At 41.2% G+C, this 22,324-nt stretch overlaps 1 protein-coding gene and 1 pseudogene across 3 annotated transcripts in view; one reads left to right on the top strand and one right to left on the bottom strand.

Annotated features, from left to right (window-relative positions):
• The window catches only part of RIMS2 (regulating synaptic membrane exocytosis 2), a 1,127,809-nt gene extending 1,120,222 nt beyond the window's left edge, over positions 1 to 7,587 (top strand). For all 3 annotated transcript variants that reach the window (XM_033933083.1, XM_033933078.1, XM_033933082.1), the window contains one exon: positions 3,373 to 7,587. In XM_033933083.1, coding sequence (XP_033788974.1) covers positions 3,373 to 3,591 — 219 coding nt within the window. In that variant the 3' untranslated portion in view covers positions 3,592 to 7,587. The remainder of the gene's footprint in view (positions 1 to 3,372) is intronic.
• A 14,314-nt stretch (positions 7,588 to 21,901) lies between these two features.
• LOC117353901 lies at positions 21,902 to 22,082 on the bottom strand (annotated as a pseudogene).
• Between the last annotated feature and the right edge of the window lie 242 nt (positions 22,083 to 22,324).

Here is a 22,324-nt window from a genome sequence, read left to right as displayed (position 1 = left end):
GGGGGGTTCACTAACCCAAATGGGAGGGCTGCAAACTGGAAATGCTGCTGGAGAACATAAAATCTCAGATACTTCCAGTGTCCTTTGATTATAGGGATATGAAGATAAACCTCTGTCAGATCCAGAGAAACAACAAATTTCCCCAGAGCCACTGCAGCGATGAATGAACACACTGTCTCCATATGAAAGTATGGGACCCTCAAAAAGGCATTGATCGCCTTGAGATCCAGAATGGACCCCAATCCTTTGAGCCTTTCTTTGGCACAATGAAGCATAAGGAGTATCTGCCGGAGCCTGATTTGCTTTCTGGAACTGGCTCTATAGTTCAAATGTCCAAGAGATGCTGCAGTGTCGCATGGACCTTTAACACCTTTGGCTTTCTTGCTGGACAATCCATAAATAAATCTTGGGGGAAGGGGAACAAAAGAAATCTATCTTGTGTCCTTCCCATAGGATGTCCAACACCCACTGATTCGAGGAGATCCATTCCCATTACTAGAGAAACTCCAACAATCTGCCTCCAATTCGAGGAATTGTGGCTGAAGTCCTGGCATCACAGGGACTTCTTAGAAGAGGAGCTGGCAAGAGAACCCAAAGCCTGTTGGCGTCTGGGATGCTAAAGCATTGTCAGTACCCCTGGGAGTATCACAGGGTGAAAGAGCTTGCTGAATTCTGGTGAAACCTGTGTGAGGGAGGAATGCCATTCAGGAGAGACTTAAGGCGGTGGTCTGCCACACTAGCCATGAGGTCATCCAGCTCCTTGCCAAAAAGCATTTGACCCATTGAAGGGAAACCTGCTTAAAGTCACCTTAGAGGTTGAATGTCCAGCATAGTGAGAACAAATGTGTTCTGCAACATTGCATAAGCCGTAAACCTGCCTAGAACCCGTATAATTCATTTATTCATTCAATCAATTTTCTATACAGTTCTCCCAAGGGAGCTCAGAACGGTTTACATGAATTTTGTCAGGTACTCAAGCATTTTTCTCTGTCTGTCCTGGCAGACTTACAATCTATCTAATGTACCTGGGGCAATGTGGGGATTAAGTTACTTGCCCAGGGTCACAAGGAGCAGCATGGGTTTGAATCCACCACCTCAGAGTGCTGAGGCTGTAGCTTTAACCTGCACCACACTCTCATACTCTGCTACAGAGTCCATGCCCTCCAGCACCAGATGGGGGCAGGCATCCTCCACTGGTGATGAATCACGGCACAATCTCGTGTGACAGGACCGTGCTGCAAACGAAGCAGCTGCTGCATCCTTAATGCCCAAAGAAGCCACTTCAAAGAGCTTCTTTAAGACTATGCCCACCTTGCGATCCTGGGCATCATTAAGCATCACTCCTTCATTAGGGAGCCACTGCCGGATCCACATTAATTTGCTCAAACATCTGCTGAAACTCCGGCACCATAGGATAAAGCTTAGACATAGCTTTAATTAATTTGAAAGAATTCTCTGGCATCTCCAATCATTCTGTGACCAGAGCAGTGAGAACTAGATGCATAAACAAAAAGGATGTCAGAGCATTAGAACAGCTCATGATGTTTCACTGAGACATGGAGGACTGACTTTCCAACATCAGCTCTTTCATGGCGTGTGTAATATCACCATGGACTGAGACCATATAGAGAGGACATCACCTGGATCAGAGCTCTCCAAGGCATCTTGCTGAATTATTCCTAAGTATCAACCAAGGCCAACTAAATACACAGGGTCCTGGGTGCTGGGGACCTGGGCAGTGACCTCAACCAAAGAAGGCACTGGCTTAGAAGCTGGTAGCACACCTTCTGGCTGCGCTGCATAAACCTAGTCCATGAGATATGTTCTCTACATGAGCTGGACAGATTTTGGGGAGAAGCCACTACAGGAATAAAAACTGTTGGGGGCTTTGTGCTCCTCAGCTAAGTGGGAGGAGCAGAGAAAAAAGTGTGTGGTTTTCTGCAAGACCCGGTTTGCGGGCTGAGATAATACACCTATCGTACTGACTCCGGAGTGGATGTAACAGAAAACTGCATTTCAAGATGAGTAGGGAGTTGTAAAATGCAAACTATGAAATGGAGCATAGAACAAAATGTGGAGAAAGAATAGAAAAGAGAGTGGAAAATAGTGAATGAAGGATTTTTTTTAAATTTTTTATAAATTCTTTATTCATTTACAGACATACAATAAGTGTGTCAATATGTTAAAACAAATAGATCATAGATACATCACTTAACAATCATCAATAGTATACATAAAATGCTGTTAACCCCTATCCTTCCCATCCCTTCTTATTATATAATCAAATACATTATACTATATATAATAATAAAATTATCCCCCCTACCCCCCTCAAAATATTGTAATGATTAGATGACATTTTTTCCCCTTAATTTACAGGTTGAATGAAGGATTAAAAAAATAATGCTCAGTTAAAAAACATTATGGAAGAGAGATGAAAGAGTGTAGGAGTAAAGAAGGAGAAAGGTGGGATGAAGCAAAGAAAGACTGGAATTAGGGGCAAATAGGAGGAAAAGGGTTAGGGAAGAAAAGGAAGGGATGGGAAAATTAAAGAATATTATAGGGACTGAATAAAAATGTAAGGTAAAGATATGGTGAGAGAGTGTAAGAAGGATGGAAAATTAAGTATGGGGATTAATGAGCTAAAGGAGTAACAGAAATGAGGAGGTGAAAGAATGAAGTTAACAGGGGAAACTGAAAAAGGCATAGGATGCATAGGATCGAGGAGGCAGGAGGAAAAGTAGGCAGTTCTGGAGTCTCCTAGAACAGTGTTCTTCAACTACCGGTCCATGGACCAGTGCCGGTCCACAGAAATTTCTTGCCGGTCCACAGGACCAGCACGTGCATCAGGCCCAAAACAGTGTTCTTCAACCGCCGGTCCACGGTGCAATTGATGCAGCGTTATCTTTGAGCCAGCTCCCTCTTCCTAACTGATTCAGTGCACAAAGACACGGGCAGTGGCTCCTACGGGCATCCTGCATCTGAACCGGAAGCCTTCTGTTTGACGTTGCAACATCAGAGGGAAGGCTTCCAGATGAGGCACGGGACATGCAAGATGCAATTAGTACTATTATGGGGGCGGGGTCTAGGGTAGAGATTGGGTAGAGATGGGCGGGATCTGGCCCACGACTTAGCCCAGTATTCTTCAACTGCCGGTCCATGGACCGATGCCGGTCCCCAGAATAATTATTTTATTTCTGCCGGTCCATAGGTGTAAAAAGGTTGAAAAACACTGTCCTAGAATACCTGAGAGACTTGGATTGCTTACTTTATATTAATAGCTTCTCTGTGGAGTATCTCAATAAATGCAACCAATAATAACACTGTATTAAATTCTCTCAGTTTCTAACATTTTCCAATTTTTATGAACAGATAATCGTATGGGGAGATTATGGACGAATGGATCACAAATCATTTATGGGAGTGGCACAGATACTTTTAGATGAACTGGATCTGTCCAACATGGTGATTGGATGGTTCAAACTTTTTCCTCCTTCCTCTTTAGTAGATCCAACTTTGGCCCCTCTTACTAGAAGAGCCTCCCAGTCATCTTTGGATAGTTCAACAGGACCTTCATATGCACGCTCGTAGCAGCTGTGAAACTGTTTTCATTGCAACCAGCGTTACAAAAAATAATTACAGGTCGCAAGCCCTGCTAAACACTGCATGCTTAATGTTGTGTCTTCTGAGCCTGTTTCTAGGGATACAAAGCGATCCTGTATTCTCAGAGGAAGTTGCACACATTGTGCCCTGAAGAAGGCTGTCAAGTGAAGGCATGAAGCTGTAGAGGATTTTAGTTTGGAGTTCAGTGACACTCAGTTTTAATCCAATCTGAAGCCATGGATTACTAAAACTCAACAAACCGACAGAAGTCCTTTTCAATGGCATAACATATTTGTCACTTCCTTTTCTTTCTTTATCAGCCCCATCCAAAAAATGATAGTCTGGTTATGCCACAGAAAGCCTTGTTTTGAGTCAACTAAAAAGTTACAAATGGTAACATGTCCAGAAGAGGTGGTAGAAAGGAAAGTCATTGAAGAACAGTATAAAACTGTCGCTCTAGAAATGTGCAGAAACTGAGCATGACAGACTTCGGAGCTCCACTTATTGCTGCACTGACACCTAAAATGTGATGGATTCTCTAGAAAATAATTTTCAAAAAATTGTGGATTTACTATACCGTATGAAATAAAAAGACACTTTTTTTGCATGGACACAGATTTAGCTGGACAGAAATTATTTTCTTGGGGCTGCAACTTGCAAAAAAAATTAAATCAGCCATTTTCAACAATTTATATTATTTTTAAAATAAATTTCACTAGTGCATGGTTTTAAAGGGGAGAGAATGCAACAGTGTGATACAAAGACACATCAAGATTATCATTCTTTAAACCAATCATGGTCTGTGTTTTGGCAGACATATATTAAAAATAAAAAAACTTTCTAGAAAATATTTAAAATTTTGTTTGTGACAAAAATAAATGTAATATATGAAATTTATTTAAATGTAAACAGTCAAAGCCTTGTAAAATTCAACATTACATGCAAATTGTGTATGTCTTTATGTCCACCCTCTATTTCCTTTCTTTTTCATGCTTTCCATTCATTTTTCCTCCTTCCTGCCTCTCTTTTTTTTCTCTCTCTCTCTGTTTTTCCTCTTTTTCCCAAAGACCATAATAGTCCTAAACTGTTACCCAGAGACATGCTAAGGACTTGAAAGACTCAGGGAATGACCACAGAACTTGGGCCATAAAATCTCTCCTTGGAATTCATAATTCATTCATTCCCCACTTCCTACCATGAGTATACTTCTGTATATTTACAGGACATAGGTATTACTTAGATGCTACTGATCTAGTGAGGCCCATTTTAAAAATCAGCACCAGTCACACTGGAGGACCAGGGAGATACACCATACTGGTTGATTCTTATATAATCAGTGATCTCATATGTTGCCTGTTTCTTATCAAGGTGCTCTCACCAGCTCAGTTTTCACAAAATTAATTAACCCTCCAAAATATCTCTCCTTTTAACAAAAAATAAATTGTGCATGGAACATACAATAATTTAATACTGCAAAGTACATCATTCTTGATAGAGTCTGAAACCTTTTACCAATTATCTAAAAATATTGTACATGAGCTTTGGAACTACTTAGGTCCCTTATTCAGGTGACAAAGATGGGTGCATTATTCTCATCGAAAGAAGGGATGTAGGTGATTCAATAGATCATATACATTTTGAATAATACAAGTATATTGTTCTAATAGAAGCTATCACAACATGCAGATCATCCAGTACATTCCAGAAGCCATAACAATTACAGCGCTATATACATATTCCAGACACTAAATTAAAGTATGCTTTCTCTTCCATTATTATCTGGAAGTTTAATTCATGTTTGTCTTGTTCTTTTTTTCAGATTGTTCTTTAGTTTGGGTTTTGTTTTGTTTTCTTATCCATTTTACTTTTCTTCTCTCGCCTCTCTTTATCACATTATCCACTTCCCTGACATCTGTTTTTATTTTTCATCTCATTTTTCTACATTTCTCTCTTAATTCTCTCTCTTCCTTACATCATTATCAATATATTTACTCTATCCACTCATGCCTTGATTTCATCACTGTCCTTCACTATCATCCTATTCTCCGCATCCAAAAGCATCACTCTCCCAAATCTCCCCTCCATTGCCTCTCCCAGCTCTTCAATTGTTCCGTCTGAATGGCATGCCCTTTAGTGTTCTGCTGTCTTGCCTGCTTTTTCTCCAGTAGCCACTTCCTCTCGCTCACCACTTTCCTTTATCCCCACATTGACTTTTCTCAACCCTTCCAACCATTTCATTTATCTTGCTTTTTTTTCAAATTCCCTATCCTCTGCAGTCTGATTTCTTCATCCAGTCATGCCTACTTTAACTTCCTCATTCCCAGTTATCTGCCCTCATACATTCCCCATCACCATCTCTCTGATTCACTCTCACCACCCTGTTCCCAGTATCCTCTCAGCCACTCTAAACCCCTTCCCCCAATTCACCCTGTATGGTTTTTGCATACCCATCCCTGTTGCTTCTCTGATATCAATATTGATATACTCTTTATATTCCACGACAACCATGTTTATTTATTTATTTAAAATTTTTATAATCCTCTTAAGTCCTAAGCAGCTTACAGGCAAACATATATAATTGTACTCCAAATTTTACAATACACCTTACATCACATTACAAAACCTAAATGTAATAAAATAGAGAAAAAACCATCAGTCAACCTTAGTTTTTATCTTCATTATGAATTTACTGTACCATCCCATGTCTATATAGACTGTTAGAATCAACTAAATGCTAACATAACAAAATGTGTCTTAAGGAATTTTCTAAACACTGGTACATTATTACAAAATCTTATTTTGTAGTTCAGTGTGGATTATATCCATTAAGAGATTCAGACAAGCTTGAAAAATTGACAACAAATGAAACAGTTATAATGATTACAGAATTCCTTAATATAAACAGCCTTTCTAATCTTATAAAATATATTTGTTGAAGAAGTATGCTTTTAGCTGTTTCCTAAAAAATAATCAGATAAGATTCTAATTTTAATTGGAAAAGAATTCTAAACTTAAGTAGCTAAATATTGAAAATTGGAAGAGAAAATTAACTTGGAATGAATTCCTCATGGATTATGAAACTGTAGGATTACTGTCCTGGCATTTACTACCTTTGGCTTCCTCTCATTCCCTTCACTCTCAATCATACTGTTGGCTATCCTCTTTCCAACACCACCTCTAGCTGTCAGCATCCCTAAGGTCTCCTGTGACTCGCTCATGTATAACATCCAACACCATCACAGAATCTTTTTACCCTTCCTCACTTCTGGCTTTTTTTTCACAGAAATTCCTTCCTCCCACTCTGTTATGTATGTCCATCCCATTTCTACCAGTTCTTTTTCAATTGGTCTCCAAGTCTAGTTCCCTGACACCTTCCAACCTTCCTCCTCCCGTCTTGTTCTCATATATCTAATATCCTGGCTTTCTCTTATCACCTCAGACAGCTCAAGTTTGCATTGCTGTTTTCAGGGAGATGGATGAAACTACATATTATTTTCCTTCTCATTGTTATCTCCAGCATTTACCTTCTATCTTTCTTTCCCTCACACAAAACAATTGCTTCCCACAGCATTAACCCTTTCTCAGGCCATCTGACAAATATCCATTACTTTCCTACCTCTCCCACTTTCAACCCCTCTCACATCTCCAGCATTCACCCACAGTTTCTTTTTTCCCGTTTCTCAGTGTTTGCCTCCCTTCTCTCTCCATACATCATTTACTTCTTCCTGAGTTGTGTTCCAGAGCATCTTCTTCCTTCTGACCTGCTTTATCTTCAGCTAAATCCCTAGTTCCATGGTCATGGGCTGTAGCTGTGTTAGCTGCAGCCTCTCCTGTCCTGTTCTCTCCTATTGCTGCCTGTTGAAACAGAACAACTGTTTTTGGCTGCCTGAGATATGAGGGACAACGGCCTGTAGATTCAGGGCATGAGCCCTGTGTGCCCTTAGCTAGCAATGCCCCTCCATTACTCTTGTCTTACTATTCTACATCCCCAAATCTCATTCAGGATTGCAGGTTTTAGCCCTGCATCTCTGGATTCTTAATGGAAATGATTGATTTAAAGCTTTTTTTTTTTTTCAAGCATGTTGAAAAGGATTTAGCAACATGTCTTGGGCGTACATTAAAATAATTCAGCATGTAATTGAGAAAACAAAGAAAATTGAACTTTTTGCAACTTACTGTACAGTGCATGATAACTTATTTTCCTTATTTTCCTCACCTTCAAGCTGAATTCTGCAACAAAAATACTGGAATCTTATGGCCATTGTACAATGTCTTTAATAAATTTGTTCTTAGCACCCAGCATTCTTTATTCAGGAGTTGACATATCTTTTCTCAGAAGTCTCAGAGGGCAAAAGATGATACCATTTAAATCTGAGCAAGCCTTTGTCTTCACCAAACCAGACAAATTACTATGCCTTCTCACCACAAATAATAAAGATTGCTATATAAGTCCTTGTTCTTCACTCCAAGTCATCAAGGGCTGCCAAAAGGTCACATTTTCTGACTATCCCTAAAGAGTACCAAGCAACAGGCGAAATCTACTCTACACAAATCCCAAGGAGTCCAATAAGAGCAGAATGAGCCAGGTCTTCAAATGAACTACACTTTAATGGCAACCAATATAGCATATATAAAGTATCAACTAAACATACATTGGACTTGACACAAGCCATGTTTCGTCTAATGAGCCTGCATCAGGAGTCCAGGTAGTTAGTCACTGTTTCATAAAATGTATCAATGCCCAAAATTACAATGTCAAATCATAAAATATGCCAGAAGTTCGTAGCGAAGGATGACATCCTCAAAGAATCCAGTGGCGGTGAACAAAGGTCAGAGAAAGTGTGCTGGGCTCAGCTGAGGGAATGCTCAGCATTCCAGAGCTGTGGGAACTGAATACTCAGCGTTCCCTCAGCTGAGACCAGCACACTTTCTCTGACCTTTGTTCACCACCACTGGATTCTTTGAGAATGTCATCCTTTGCTATGAACTTCTGGCATATTTTATGATTTGACATTGTAATTTTGGGCATTGACACATTTTATGAAACAGTAACAAACTACCTGGACTCCTGATGCAGGCTCATTAGCCGAAACATGGCTCGTGTCAAGTCCAATGTATGTTTAGTTGATACTTTATATATGTTATATTGGTTGCCTTTAAAGTGTGGTTCATTTGAAGACCTGACTAACTCTGCTTTATCCCTAAAGAGTATACGTGAGAGAGATTTAAAAACAATGGAAATATTGGGCATGTAAATCTTTCTCATGCATATTCAATATGGATAGCCTGAAAGTCTAACCTCTCAGCAGCCCTCAAGGATTGGCAGCGAATACCACATACTAAATTGTAGTTTCTTCAGCTGTGACTTTCCATTTTTTCATGAAGTATGTTAGCAAAGATACTGTAGATATGTTTTAAGCAGTGAATGTCCAAAATAGCTTTTTTAGCAAACTGAGCTAAACAAAGTTCAAAGACACTGTGCCTGATATACTAAAGGGGTTTTTGTTTGTTTTGTGTCTGAAGATAAAAACTTTCTACAAAAGGCCTCATTTTATTTTAGCCCAAGAGTGAAGTTAGTGACTTTTGATATATCTGACTGTAATACATCTGGATCTTTAATATCATGATCCAGTGGTGATGCTTCTTTAAATTTTCCATCACTTCTACTATTGCAAAGAATTTAACCAGCTACCACTTAGCATCACTTTCCCCTTTAATGAATGTCTTTGGTTAAATATTAAAACATTATAATAATGTTTTAAACCTATACAGATATATATACATAACTGTGTGACCTGCTTTTACGTTAATGCCATGCACACAGTTTCTTTATTGTATTCTTTAAGATGTTAGAAACAATAACACCCATTATAAAATATCTCTGCCTTTTAAGGGGGCAATGGTAACAATGGGAATCTCTTTAAATGCCTTTTTCTTTACTTAGTGCAATATGACACACACCAAGACTATGTCTTAAGATACAACAGCGCAATGTTTAATTTCTTAATGAATTGCTGAAACCATTTATTGAAAAAATAATAATTTAAATACTGAGGTACCAGCAACAAATACGAACAGTGAACTGTCTGCAATCTCCCTGTCTTAAACAACAATAAAATACTTACCCATAATACCCTTTTTCTGATACTGAGAGGTGCATTAACGCATTCTTTTGTTCATATCCCTGAATAAATTATTTCTTATTTTAATAAGGAGAACATAACCATATAAAAGAATTGTACATATTTGTCATGCAGTATTTATTTAAAAGTTGATGTAATTTTTTTAAAAATTTCACATTATGTCTGCAACTCTGTTTATGATTTAGTCATGTATATAGCACTATTCCAGTACCCATTGCAGTCCTGTACATAGAAAGTTTTAAAAGCAAAGGGAATTACAGTTGAGGGATAAAAGGCAAAATAGGCCTATAATGAACACTGAACTATTGTAAATCAAATTCATTCTGGTGTTGGTATTTAACACTTTCAATAAAAGATTTTCTTTATAGAATTTGAATGTGATGCCTTCTTTTGTAAGTGGAATGATGAAGGTCTTGAAAAGATAAAATCTTGAAGTGTTACACACACAAAAATCTTTTCAAAATTGCCGATCTTGCCAGCATGCTTCATTTCTTATTTATTTATTTAATTTGTTTTCTATCTCTTCCTCTCCAAAGAGCTCAGGACGGTTTATAATAATTTACAGTTAACAGGTTATAATTTGCCATAGTTACAGAGCAAGTTTTTATCCTAACTTGATTTCTTAACTCTTTAAGAGACCCTTATATTAATGCACATTAAAATTTGCAGTTAATAACCAAAATTATCCCATGGTAACTGCAAAGCCTATGCATTAGGGGCCTAATTTCTACAAACGACGCTGGCATCAGTGACCTCCTAAAAAATGACCACCAATCACGTATCAACCATGCAAAGGTGCCATTTGTAGAATCACAGCTACCTCAAACATAGGTGCTAGAAATGTAGGCCAAGGTTTGACATAAATCACATCTACGGAGGTGCCTAAGGACGCCTAAGTTCGTTTCCGGTGTCAACCATGCCTACTTTGGCCTTAGGCGTTCTAAGGCGCTCCCATAAATACAATCTAGGTGCCTACATTTTTGTTTTTAAAACATTTTAAAATCACTTTTATACGGCTTTTCTGCTTAAAATATGTTCAGTAGGGTGCCTAACTTAAGGCACCATTTATAGAATATGGGCCTAAATGTTGGGGGGGGGGGGGGGGGGTGCCCAGCTTCTTCTCTTACTGTTATTACTGAGACAATACATATAGGACCAAGATCTAGAAATGGCGCTGAAAAAAATGAGAATAACAGCAATTATAGAACAGCACCAACCAACCAACCGCCGGGATACATAACTGACTTGTAGGCATGAGGATTTATACCTTCTGAAACCTAGTGTAAATCCCTGCACCTAAATTAAGCACAGATCAGGTGTATCTATAACAGGACAAACCAAAGAGAATTGATCCCAGGGAATCCATAGAGAAGAAAGTCCAAGAAAAACCAAGAAAACACTGTGGAATGATGATGATCCTGAGATGGGCTTTAATGAAAGAAAAAAAGTTCCAAATAAAACATAGGACCCCTGAAGAAGACATTTTGTCGAAGCACGGACCGTGTTGGCTCCTGCGCTACCAGCAGACTAGGAGGTCCTTTTGATTTTTATGTGGATTATTTTATTTTCATGTGGATTGTTTTAGTGTATATTTGGAACTTTTATTCTTTCATAAAGTCCATCTCAGGATCAACGTCATTCCACAGTGTTTTCTTGTATTCTATAACAGTGCATACAAATTCTTGAAACTCCTATGGCCATGTCCCTTTTTCAAATCCACAGACTAGAATTTACATGTGCACTTTTATAGAATATACGCACATAAATTCAAATCATTTCTCATGAGCACTGATATTTATTAGCACCCAATTATCAACGCTTAATTTGTTTATTATTCATTTACCTGCAGAAACTGGGCACACCCAAATTTCTGCACTCAATTTTGAGCGCCATCTGTGGAGGGGCACGATCAAAAGATACATCTAAGTCTGATTTGGTCATATGGTACTAGATGCCCAAAGTTGGCAACGGGAAAATGTACAGATAGAATTGGAAATGTACAGATAGAATGGGAAAATGTACAGATAGAAAGTAGAGATAGGTTATAGGAAAATCAGGGACCACTTAATAGGTCATGGACCTGATGGGCTGCCGCGGGTGCGGACCGCTGGACGCGATGGACCTCTGGTCTGACCCAGTGGAGGTAATTTCTTATGTTCTTATGTCCATTTTCAAAAAATATGTCTAAAATGTATTTTTTTGAAAATCGTCTATCTGGACATCCAGGCTATTCATCCATACCACTAGCATATCTATCTTTATACCACATTTTCAAAGAAAAATTCATCCAAGTCCCAAACGCCCAGAACAAGACCATTTGGATGTGGGAGGGGCCAATCTTGTAATGGACTGGCATGGCAACAGAGCAGTGGGGCACCTTAGAGGGTACTGCTGTGAACGTCACAAAAAGGGTGCCAGATAAACATCTCACCAGAACTCCCATATATGTTGTTATGGTGAGCCCCTAAAACATACTATACCCACCTGTCTACAACCCCAATAGCCCTTATGGCTGCAGGTGGCACCTATATGGCAGTAGAGTAGAGTTTTGGTGGGATCACATTTTCCAATATGAATGTAGTGGTTAGAGGGCTTTCTCATAAGGCTCTGCAATCCAGTGTTCCTCCATATCTATCAAATCTTATCTCAGCCAGTGGCGTACCTAGGGTATGTGGCACCCGGGGCCCATCATTTTTTGACACCCCCCCCCCCCCCCCCCCTCATGTAAAATTTTTTTTTTTTTTTTTTTTTTGCAATAACCATGAAATGGAATAAATGGTCAGAATAGAAACAGGCAGTGAAAATTTTCTTTTTTTTTTTTTTTTTTTTTCCAAAGTATTTTTATTGAGAATGGCAAAAGGTCCAGACAAGCAACCATGGTCTGTACAGAAACTTATACATTATCAAAAAGAACACAGAATGAGAGTAACAGCAACAACAAGCATGAACAAGCCTCTCCCAAGAGAAAATTGCCAATGAGAGGCATAGCAATACACAACAAAAGGCCAAAACTTGGGGCAAGCAAACAAATCCCACCCCAGAACCCACAAGAATAATAAGCCGGACTAGACCCTCAGCCATATTTTATAATGAAAAAAACCCCCACAAGCAACAACACCCAGACCGCTCACCAGACACACCAATCCGCACAACAAGCACCCAAGAAACACCCAGCCACCACCCAGACAAAACTACCAGACACACCTACCCCACCAAGCCCAGACCCAACCCCCCCTCCCCAGAGAGTGCAAGCGCAAAGTGGACCGTGAAAAGGGCAGCTGCAGAAGTGGAAAGCCCCAGATAAGTAGGTTAGCTAAAGAAAGCCCACAGATAGAAGAAATCAGGATAACAGAAGTTCCAACAAATGCTCCCACAGAAAATTTTCTTTTATTGAACCTCATTTATGTAACCATTATTCCAAACATAACATAACATAAATTATGTCTGAATTGTCATGACATCAGAAGTACATATGGAGTAGTTGCAGGTGATGCTTGGGACAGTTCTGATTATGTTAGTTTGGTTTTATGTGTTTTTTTAATAGAAGGGTTTTTATTTCTTTTTTTAAGGTTTTGTAGTTTGTGGTCGAGGTCAATAGGTTGTAGAGTTGGGGGTCAAGTGTTGCAGCTCGAATGGCTAGGAGGTTGTCGAACAGTTTTTTTCTTTTGACGTTTTTGGTTGGAGGGTGTGTGAATGGTGCGTGAGTTCTCCTATGTCTGTTTGAAGTGGATTGAATTATTTAGCTGAAGAAATTAGTTACCCCCCCCCCATTCCACACACATTAATTCTCTTCCATTTTTGTTCCCATTATAAAAAAACACTGATAAGTTCCCAGGAAAAAAATACATTAAAATAAGAAGTGAAAACAAAGGCCCCTACAGATGAGAACATAACATAAGAATAGCCTAACTGGGTCACACCAATGGTCCATCATGCCCAGTAGCCCATTCTCATGGTAGCCAATAGTGCTGCCCGATTCAGAGAAAAATATTTCATTCGATCCGATTCACCCTGTTGAATCGATTTTTCGATTAGATTCACTGTTAATGACACCGCTTTTTAAGTTTAAACAAAGTATAACAATAAATTTCACAACAACAATAAATTTCACAAAGTACTTAAAAAAAAAAAAATCACATTTTTCCATTAAAGCAGTTCTGGAGACATTTGCTTGAACAGTCTTTTTTCCCAGTCCATAAGCAAGCAATATGAAAAAGATTTCCTTAATTATCTACTCAAACATTTTTGCTATTTACTTTTATTGTACCTATACTATTATTCAGTAGAAAAAATGGACTTAACTGTGCAGGAAATGAATCTCCTCATACACCCACCATATAGTGCAAAAATGTGCAAAGGTCTGTTTTTTTCTTTCGATCACTACATAGCCTAATGCCACACAAGCAGCGCTGTTACAAACATATTCTGAAGGTCAATGCTAAGGTTGACAAAGTTTCCTTCCTTGGACCAGAAGGAGATACTGACAAACCACTGGAAGAGATTCTAAAACAACTACCCAGAAATAACACCCAAAGACCCACTCAGTGTGTGAACCAGTTGAGTGGAGTGGACTAACTGGGGGTGGAAATGGGCCCAGAGTTTGCTCAGCAGAATTTCCCAGACTACCTCTTCCTCTCAACACACTGACATGCTACCACCACCACCAACACTAGGAACACCTCACCGAGTATGCCAGCAATGCTTATAAACTTTATAAAACACATTATTATATTTTCTTATAAAGCATATATTTTAACTGAACTCAGCCTTGCCATTCACAAAAATAGAAAAGTTCCCATTTCAAGCTGTCTCATGTACACTTTTCAAATCTAACATATTGTAATCACAAAACAGAAAATAAAATTATTTTTTCTACCTTTTGTTCTCTGATCAATATTCAAATCTTGTTGGTCCCAGGCTCTTGTTGTCTTGCTTGCCAGGGTCTCCTTTCTCCGTGCTAACCATCCGTCTGCCATCTCTGTTCTCCCCTTCCGTTTCCCTTCCCTCTCCCGGAGATCTGGCATCTTTCCTTTTTTTTGTCTCCATCCACAGATTCACCTTTTCTCAACTCCCCACCACCCCAGGATCCACCATCTCTCCCTTTCTGTTCCCAACTATCCTCCTATCCAGTATCTCTATCCCCCCTCCACACCATCCCCTGTTTCCAAGTTCTCTCCCTTTCTGTTCCTTCCCTCCCTAAATCCCATTATGCACCATCTCTCTCCCACTCCTCTGTTTTTAGACCCATTATTTCTAACCCCCAAAGTCTGGCATATGCATGTATCTTTGAACCCCCCCTTCCCTCTCTCCCTCTGTGTACTTTTACACCAGGACCCCCCTCCCCCGAAGGTCTGTCCCCCCTCCGAAGGGCTACACCCCACCCCTGAAGACCTGCACCCCCCGAAGGACTTTCCCTCCCACCCGAAGGTCTGTCCCCCTCTGAAGGCCTAAACCCCACCCCTGAAGGACTGCACCCCCCCCCCGAAGGCCTGCACTCCCTTGAAGGTCTGCACCCCCCCGAAGGCCTGTCCCCCCCTTGAAGGCCTGCACCCCCCCTTGAAGGCCTGTCCCCCCCCCTTGTAGGCCTGTCCCCCCCCTTGTAGGCCTGTCCCCCCCCCTTGTAGGCCTGTCCCCCCCTTGAAGGCCTGCCTGCCTTTCCCCCCTTGAAGGCCTGCACCCCCCTTGAAGGCCTGCACCCCCCCTTGAAGGCCTGTCCCCCCCCTTGTAGGCCTGTCCCCCCCCTTGTAGGCCTGTCCCCCCCCCCTTGTAGGCCTGTCCCCCCCTTGAAGGCCTGCCTGCCTTTCCCCCCTTGAAGGCCTGCACCCCCCTTGAAGGCCTGCACCCCCCCTTGAAGGCCTGCACCCCCCCTTGAAGGCCTGCCTGCCTTTCCCCCCTTGAAGGCCTGCACCCCCTTGAAGGTCTGCACCCCCCCAAAGGCCTACACCCCCCCCCGAAGGTCTGCACCCCCCTGAAGGCCTGCCTGCCCCCCTTGAAGGCCTGCACCCCTTGAATGTCTGCACCCCCCCCCCCGAAGGCCTGTCCCCCCTTGAAGGCCTGCCTGCCTGCCTGTCACCCCCTCCCCCTTGAAAGCCTGCTTGCCTGCCCGCCCGCCCCACCCTGAAGGCCTGATGCCCCGACCCACCCCGAAGGACCGCTCGCCCCCCTGGCCTCCCCGCACCACCTATGAACAGCCGCAGCAGGATCGCGAAGTCAGCGTCGGGTACCAGCCCTAAGGGGGTGTTCCCGGCCTTGCCGTTCAGTCCCCCGCCACCCCCGAAGGACCGCTCGCCCCCCTGGCCTCCCCGCACCACCTATGAACAGCCGCAGCAGGATCGCGAAGTCAGCGTCAGCGATCCCTGCTGCTTCCTGCGCCACGGTCCCGCCCCTCCTCTGACGTCAGAGGAGGGGCGGGATCGCGTCGTAGGAAGCAGCGCAGGGATGCTGACGCTGACTTCGCGATCCTGCTGCGGCTGTTCATAGGTGGTGCGGGGAGGCCAGGGGGGCGAGCGGTCCTTCGGGGGTGGCGGGGGACTGAACGGCAAGGCCGGGAACACCCCCTTAGGGCTGGTACCCGGGGCGGCCCGCCCCCCCCCACCCCCCCCTAGGTACGCCACTTCAGCCTACACCACTGCATAATCCCTTCATTACTTGAATGCTCGTCATTTGGTTATTCCCCCCTTCCCCCTTCACACACAAACAAGCTTATTATGAATCAACCCAGAATTCAGCATTCAGCATCCTAGACTATGGAGCAATCTTCCATAATCACTCAGAAGTCTCATGATTTTTCCAGCATTCAAAAAGTCATTAACATACTTAATTGAATTAGCCTATGTTTTGATTCTCATTGGGATAGCCCATTGAGTCCTGTGATGATGTCCTGTCCTTATTGAAAGCAATTTGTAATAAGTAACTTTTTTGTGAGAGTATGTCACCGATCTGTGTGGGAGATATCTCTTTCATTTTAAAAACTGATATAGAGTTCCTTTCTATTATTTAATTTTTAGCCTTTAAACTGCCTTGTTATTTGGAAAGGCGATATAGCAAGTTTTAAAATAAACAATTTTGGTTGGGTTTAACATCCCCACTAATTTTGAAAACTTGGCTCCTATGGCCATTGCCAAAATTCAGATTCAAAAACACAAATTCTTAGATCAAGTTACAGTGACAAAAAACTCCACAAAACTGTCTGAAAATATTTGTGTGAACGTGATAGAAACAGAAACATGATGGCAGATAAAGGCCAAATGGCCTATCTAGTTGCCCATCCGCAGTAACCATTATCTCTTCCCCTCTCTAAGAGATCTCATGTGCCTATCCCAGGCTTTCTTGGAATTCAGACGCAGTCTCTGTCTCCACCACTTTTTCCGGCAAACTGTTCCATGCATCTACCACCCTTTCTGTAAAAAAGTATTTCCTTTATTACTCCGAAGCCTATCACCTCTTAACTTCAGCCTATGCTCTCTCATTCCAGAGCTTCCTTTCAATTGAAAGAGATTCAACTCGTACGCATTTACGCCACATAGGTATTTAAACGTCTTTATCATACTCCCCTCTCACACCTTTCCTCTAAAGCAGGGGTGCCCACACTTTTTGGGCTTGCGAGCTACTTTTAAAATGACCAAGTCAAAATGATCTACCAACAATAAAATTTTAAAAAAACACAACGCACACTGTACGCATAGAAAATGTTAATTATCATTCCTATTCCAGGGTTTTTCAAAGAGGTCAAAGCAGATGACTCTATGCACTATCACCTCAGTAACAACCATACAAAAATAGACAAATATACCCCCCTCCCTTTTTACTAAACCACGATAGCAGTTTTTAGAGCGCAGGGAGCTGCGCTGAATGCCCAGCACTGCTCTCGACGCTCATAGGCTCCCTGCGCTAAAAAAACTCTATTGCGGTTTAGTAAAAGGGGACCTTAGTGTAAAATATAGACAGCAGATATAAATTGAGACACATTTCGATCACTAAATTTAAAATAAAATCATTTTTCCTACCTTGTCTGGTGATTTCATGAGTCTCTGGTTGCACTTTCTTCTTCTGACTGTGCATCCAGTCTTTCTTCCCTTCTTTCAGCCTGTATGCTTCCTCTCCTCCACACCTCATTCCCTCCCCCAACTTTTCCTTCCTCTCTCCCTGCCCTTTCTTTCTCTCTGCCTCCCTTTCCTTTTTTTCTGTTTCTCTTCTTTCCTTCTGTCTCCCTGCCTGCCCTTTTTCTTTCTTTCTTTCTCCCTGCCCTCCCCCAAGACACTGCCACTGCCATCGGGGACCAGGACCCAAACGCCACCAATAACACGCCCAAAAGCCGACGCCGCCCCAACCTCTCCCTGCTTCGGCCGACCAGCATCGCGAGGAACTGTTGGGGGAAATGCTGCCGGGTCCTGCCTTCGCGGAAACAGAAAGTAGGCAGGACCCGGCAGCAAGAAGAGGAAATGCTTCACTAACATGTCTCCCGCCTTAGCCCGTAGCGAACGCTTGCTTCAGGGCTCTCAACATGTGCGTGCAGGCTTCCCTTCTCTACCCTCCCCTCCCCGGACATAACTTCCGGTTTCGGAGGGAAGAGAAGAGAAGCCTGCACGCACACGTTAGAGCCCGGAGCATAAGTTCGCTAGGGGCTGAAATCTCCAAGCCGGTTTTTTGGGGGTTTTTTTTAATGTTCAGCAGCGGCAGATGACAGCTGGGCGGACCGCCCAGCTAAAAGGCCCTAGGGAGAACACTGGAGAGGAAGGCTGATTGGCCCGTAGATCAGGATGGCAACACGAGTGCGATCGACTCGAGTTGCCTTCCTGAGCTACTGGTCGATCGCGATCGATGCGTTGGGCACCCCTGCTCTAAAGTATACATATTGAGATCTTTAAGTCTGTCCCTATATGCCTTATGATGAAGCCCACACACCATTTTAATAGCCTTCCTCTGGACCAACTCCATCCTTTTTATATCTTTTTGAAGGTTACAGTTTCCAGAATTGAACACAATATTCTAAATGAGGTCTCACCAGAGTCTTAGCATCAATACCTCCTTTTTCCTACTGGCCATACCTCTTCCTATGTACCCTAGCATCCTTCTAGCTTTCGCTGTCACCTTTTCAATCTGTTTGGCCACCTTAGTATCACAATATATATCTATCTGTAATATTAATATATGATGTGTAGGGAGAGACCTTCATTAACATGTAGCATGCTTTTTCATAGCCAGTGAAGAAATTCGGGCCACGCTTCTATACAATATATGTCGCTTAAAAATTTGGCATCGACTACTGGAATGCTAAACAAGATTCTATAAAATTTTGGCACACTGTATAGCATCATGCTTAGCACTGCCTAAGTAGCCATAGGCATCGCTAGGCATCCTAACTTGTAAGCCCACTGTATTTATGCCAGGGTTTTCTTGGCCTAAATGCCTGCACCTAAGTTAGTTGCACAACAGTACATAAGTCAAAAGTTTCAAGTTTAATAAAAATTTAATATACCACCTATCATACTTCTAAACGGTTTTACATAATAAAATCATTAAACAGGGTAATGAACATCAGACCAATGGGACTTACTGGAACAATAGGGTTGGAGGTAGGAAATACATTTTAAAATAGTAAAGCAAGCCATTGAGGGGAAATACAAAAAGGGGGGAATTTCATCTGAAGACCAGAGCAAGAAGGACTTATGATGTTTAAGCGAAAAGGGTATTAAAGAATAAACGCGTCTTTGAAGAGGAATGTTTTAAGTTTTCCTTTACATTTTCTAGAGAACTTTCATCATATAATTCAGGGGATAGTGAATTCCGAAGGCACCTAACTCACAAACACACCCACTTTTAATTACATGCTCAGCTTTCACTTAAGTCCAATTAACTTCAATTATGAGGGGTTAATTGCCAATTATTGATACCAATTTAACATCGATTAGGCTCACAGATGTAAGCACCTATCTTTAGGCAGACTTTATAGAATTTGAGGGTAGGTGAATACTCAAAATCATTTATTACCATCAAAGCAGTAAAGATTGTACACTTGAATATCTTGACTGCTATGACTATGAGAAATAATTTAGGGTGTTCACCTAATTTTTTGGCTGGTTATGGAAAGCATTTTAAGTATTACTTAAGATCTCTCACGTATGATTACAAGTCCATAAAGGTGCATATTGTGAGAATATTATATTCACTCACTTAAACATTTTCAAAGTGTTTGATTTCTTGAAAAAAACAAATTCAGAGCACTGAAACATAGATTGGCTGAAGGGTATTCCTATGGTCAATTTTATGTGCAAATATAAGACTCGGGCTAAATTCTATATACTATATATTATGGGGTCCTTTTACTAAGGCGCGCTAGCCATTTTAGCGCACCCTAAATATTAGCGTGCACTAAACGCTAGCACATCCATAGAATATAATGGATGTGTTAGCTTTTAGCATGTGCTAAAATGGCTAGCATGCCTTAGTAAAAGGACCCCTTATTATATATCGTACATAAAACCATTATTCTATAAGCCGCCCTTACATGGCATGGTATAGAATAGCACAGATCTCATTTCTCCTTTTCATTTGCTTGCCTTGTATGTAAAGTTTTTATTTCTATTTATACCGCAGTTTTATACCACAGTTTTTCTGCTAACATTTTTGAAATTTTAATGCTTAGTAAGTGACATCATGTCAATGGCCAAGCATCTCTATGGGGTCCTTTTATTAAGCTGTGTTAGGACATTAATGTGCGGAATAGCGCATGCTGAATTGCCGTGCGTACTAGACCTTAACGCCAGCATTGAGCTAGCATTAGTTCTAGCCGTGCAGCGCGCGGTAATATCCTGCATGCGCTAAAAATGCTAGCGCACCTTAGTAAAAGGAGCCCTATATGATGACATCATATTACCCAGAGCGTATGTCATTAACGGCAGACTTAACAACTTTTTTATAGCGTCATTCCTTTGATGTAAGCCATTTTTTCAAACATGCTCCCAGCGAATTCACACCGCTGTTTGGACCACCGCTTGTCCTGGTGAAGGGTAAGTCTTTGTATGATGTTTTATTTTTGAACATACGCTCCTAGTTTTTTATTTTATTAGGCTTTAGTCTCCTATTTTGGTTTTGCTTTTAGGATATATTTTACTCTTTTATTCTTGGATTATACCTGATTTACTGCAACAGGTGTCTCCACCAATGTGGCCTATAAATAATACCTTGTTTTCTGTACTGTTCACTTTCGGGGCTAACTAATTAATTTCTTGGTCTGATTTTTGGTGGCAATTATCAATCTTATTTATGCAGTGCATACATGTCCAGTAGTGTATTTATGTCTTTTCTAGTGGTGCTTTTCTTTTCAGCGTTTGTTTTTAGCTGACCATATTTTTATATTTTAAATTTCAAACCATTTTCATATTTCATTAATTTGTTTATCTATCTTTATTGGAATGAGAGCGCCATCTGCTGGGTATGACATTTCTCCAAATACTTCTTTTTCTATTACTCATTTTTCATCCACTATTCACCTGACATATTGATATCCTTTCTTCCTCTTCCAACACCCTACTCATATACACAAAGGGCTCCTTTTACGAAGGTGCGCTAGCGTTTTTAGCACGCGCTGAAGATTAGCACGTGCTAACCTCGCGCTACATGAAAAATACTAATGCAAGCTCTATGGAGGCGTTAGAGTGTAGCACGCGCTTAGCGTGCGCTGAAACTGCTAGCGCACCTTCATAAAAGGAGCCCAAAATGACATTTTAAACACTTTTTATGGTTGTATGATCTTTTGGCTGCACTTTGGGTCCATTTGTCTTGTGACACTATACATGTGATTATATAATTTCATTGTCTTTTTTATTACACTTTTGGTTCACTGTTACACTGATAATTTTAAAATTCACCCCTCAGTTGTTAATTATACCCCTGAGGCAGGCTTCAATTTCTTTGCTTCCTTCATATCTCTCAAATTTTATCTCAGCCTACATCACTGCGAAATCCCTTCATTCCTTGGATGCTCATCATTTGGTTATTCTCCCTCCCCACCCCCACCCCACCCCACCCCCACACACAAAAGCTTATTATGAATGAACCCAAAATTCAGCATTCAGCATCCTAGACTATGAAACAATCAACCAAGTCCAACTGATTAGGGCATGATCATCAGTTTAGGATACAGCCATAAATATTTAATCCAACTTGATAAAGCCAATGTCTTTGGCATATTGCCTGAAGCACTGCTGGCACATATTCAGTCCGTATTTACGAATCAGCCCATATCTATCTGAGCACACATGATAGGACCGGGGAATTCGGTCCGAATTTCAGGGGATGGCTCTAGTACAGCTGCTGGTATCCCATTTTATCCTTTTCAGAGCTCACCAAAAGCATGTGTCAGGTCTATGATACACAGTGTCTATATCAGGGGTAACTACACTTTTTTGTCTTGTGAGCTACTTTTAAAATGACCAAGTCAAAATGATCTACCAACAATAAATTTTTAAAAAACACAAAGCACACTGCACGCAGAGAAAATGTTAATTATCATTTGTATTCGGGTTTTTTTTTCAAAGAGGTCAAGGCAGATGACTTTAAAATATGCAAAGTCACCT

Source organism: Geotrypetes seraphini, chromosome 2 (assembly GCF_902459505.1).
Source record: "Geotrypetes seraphini chromosome 2, aGeoSer1.1, whole genome shotgun sequence".
In the NCBI taxonomy this organism is placed as follows: Eukaryota; Metazoa; Chordata; class Amphibia; order Gymnophiona; family Dermophiidae; genus Geotrypetes; species Geotrypetes seraphini.
This window is presented reverse-complemented; position numbering and strand designations above follow the sequence as displayed.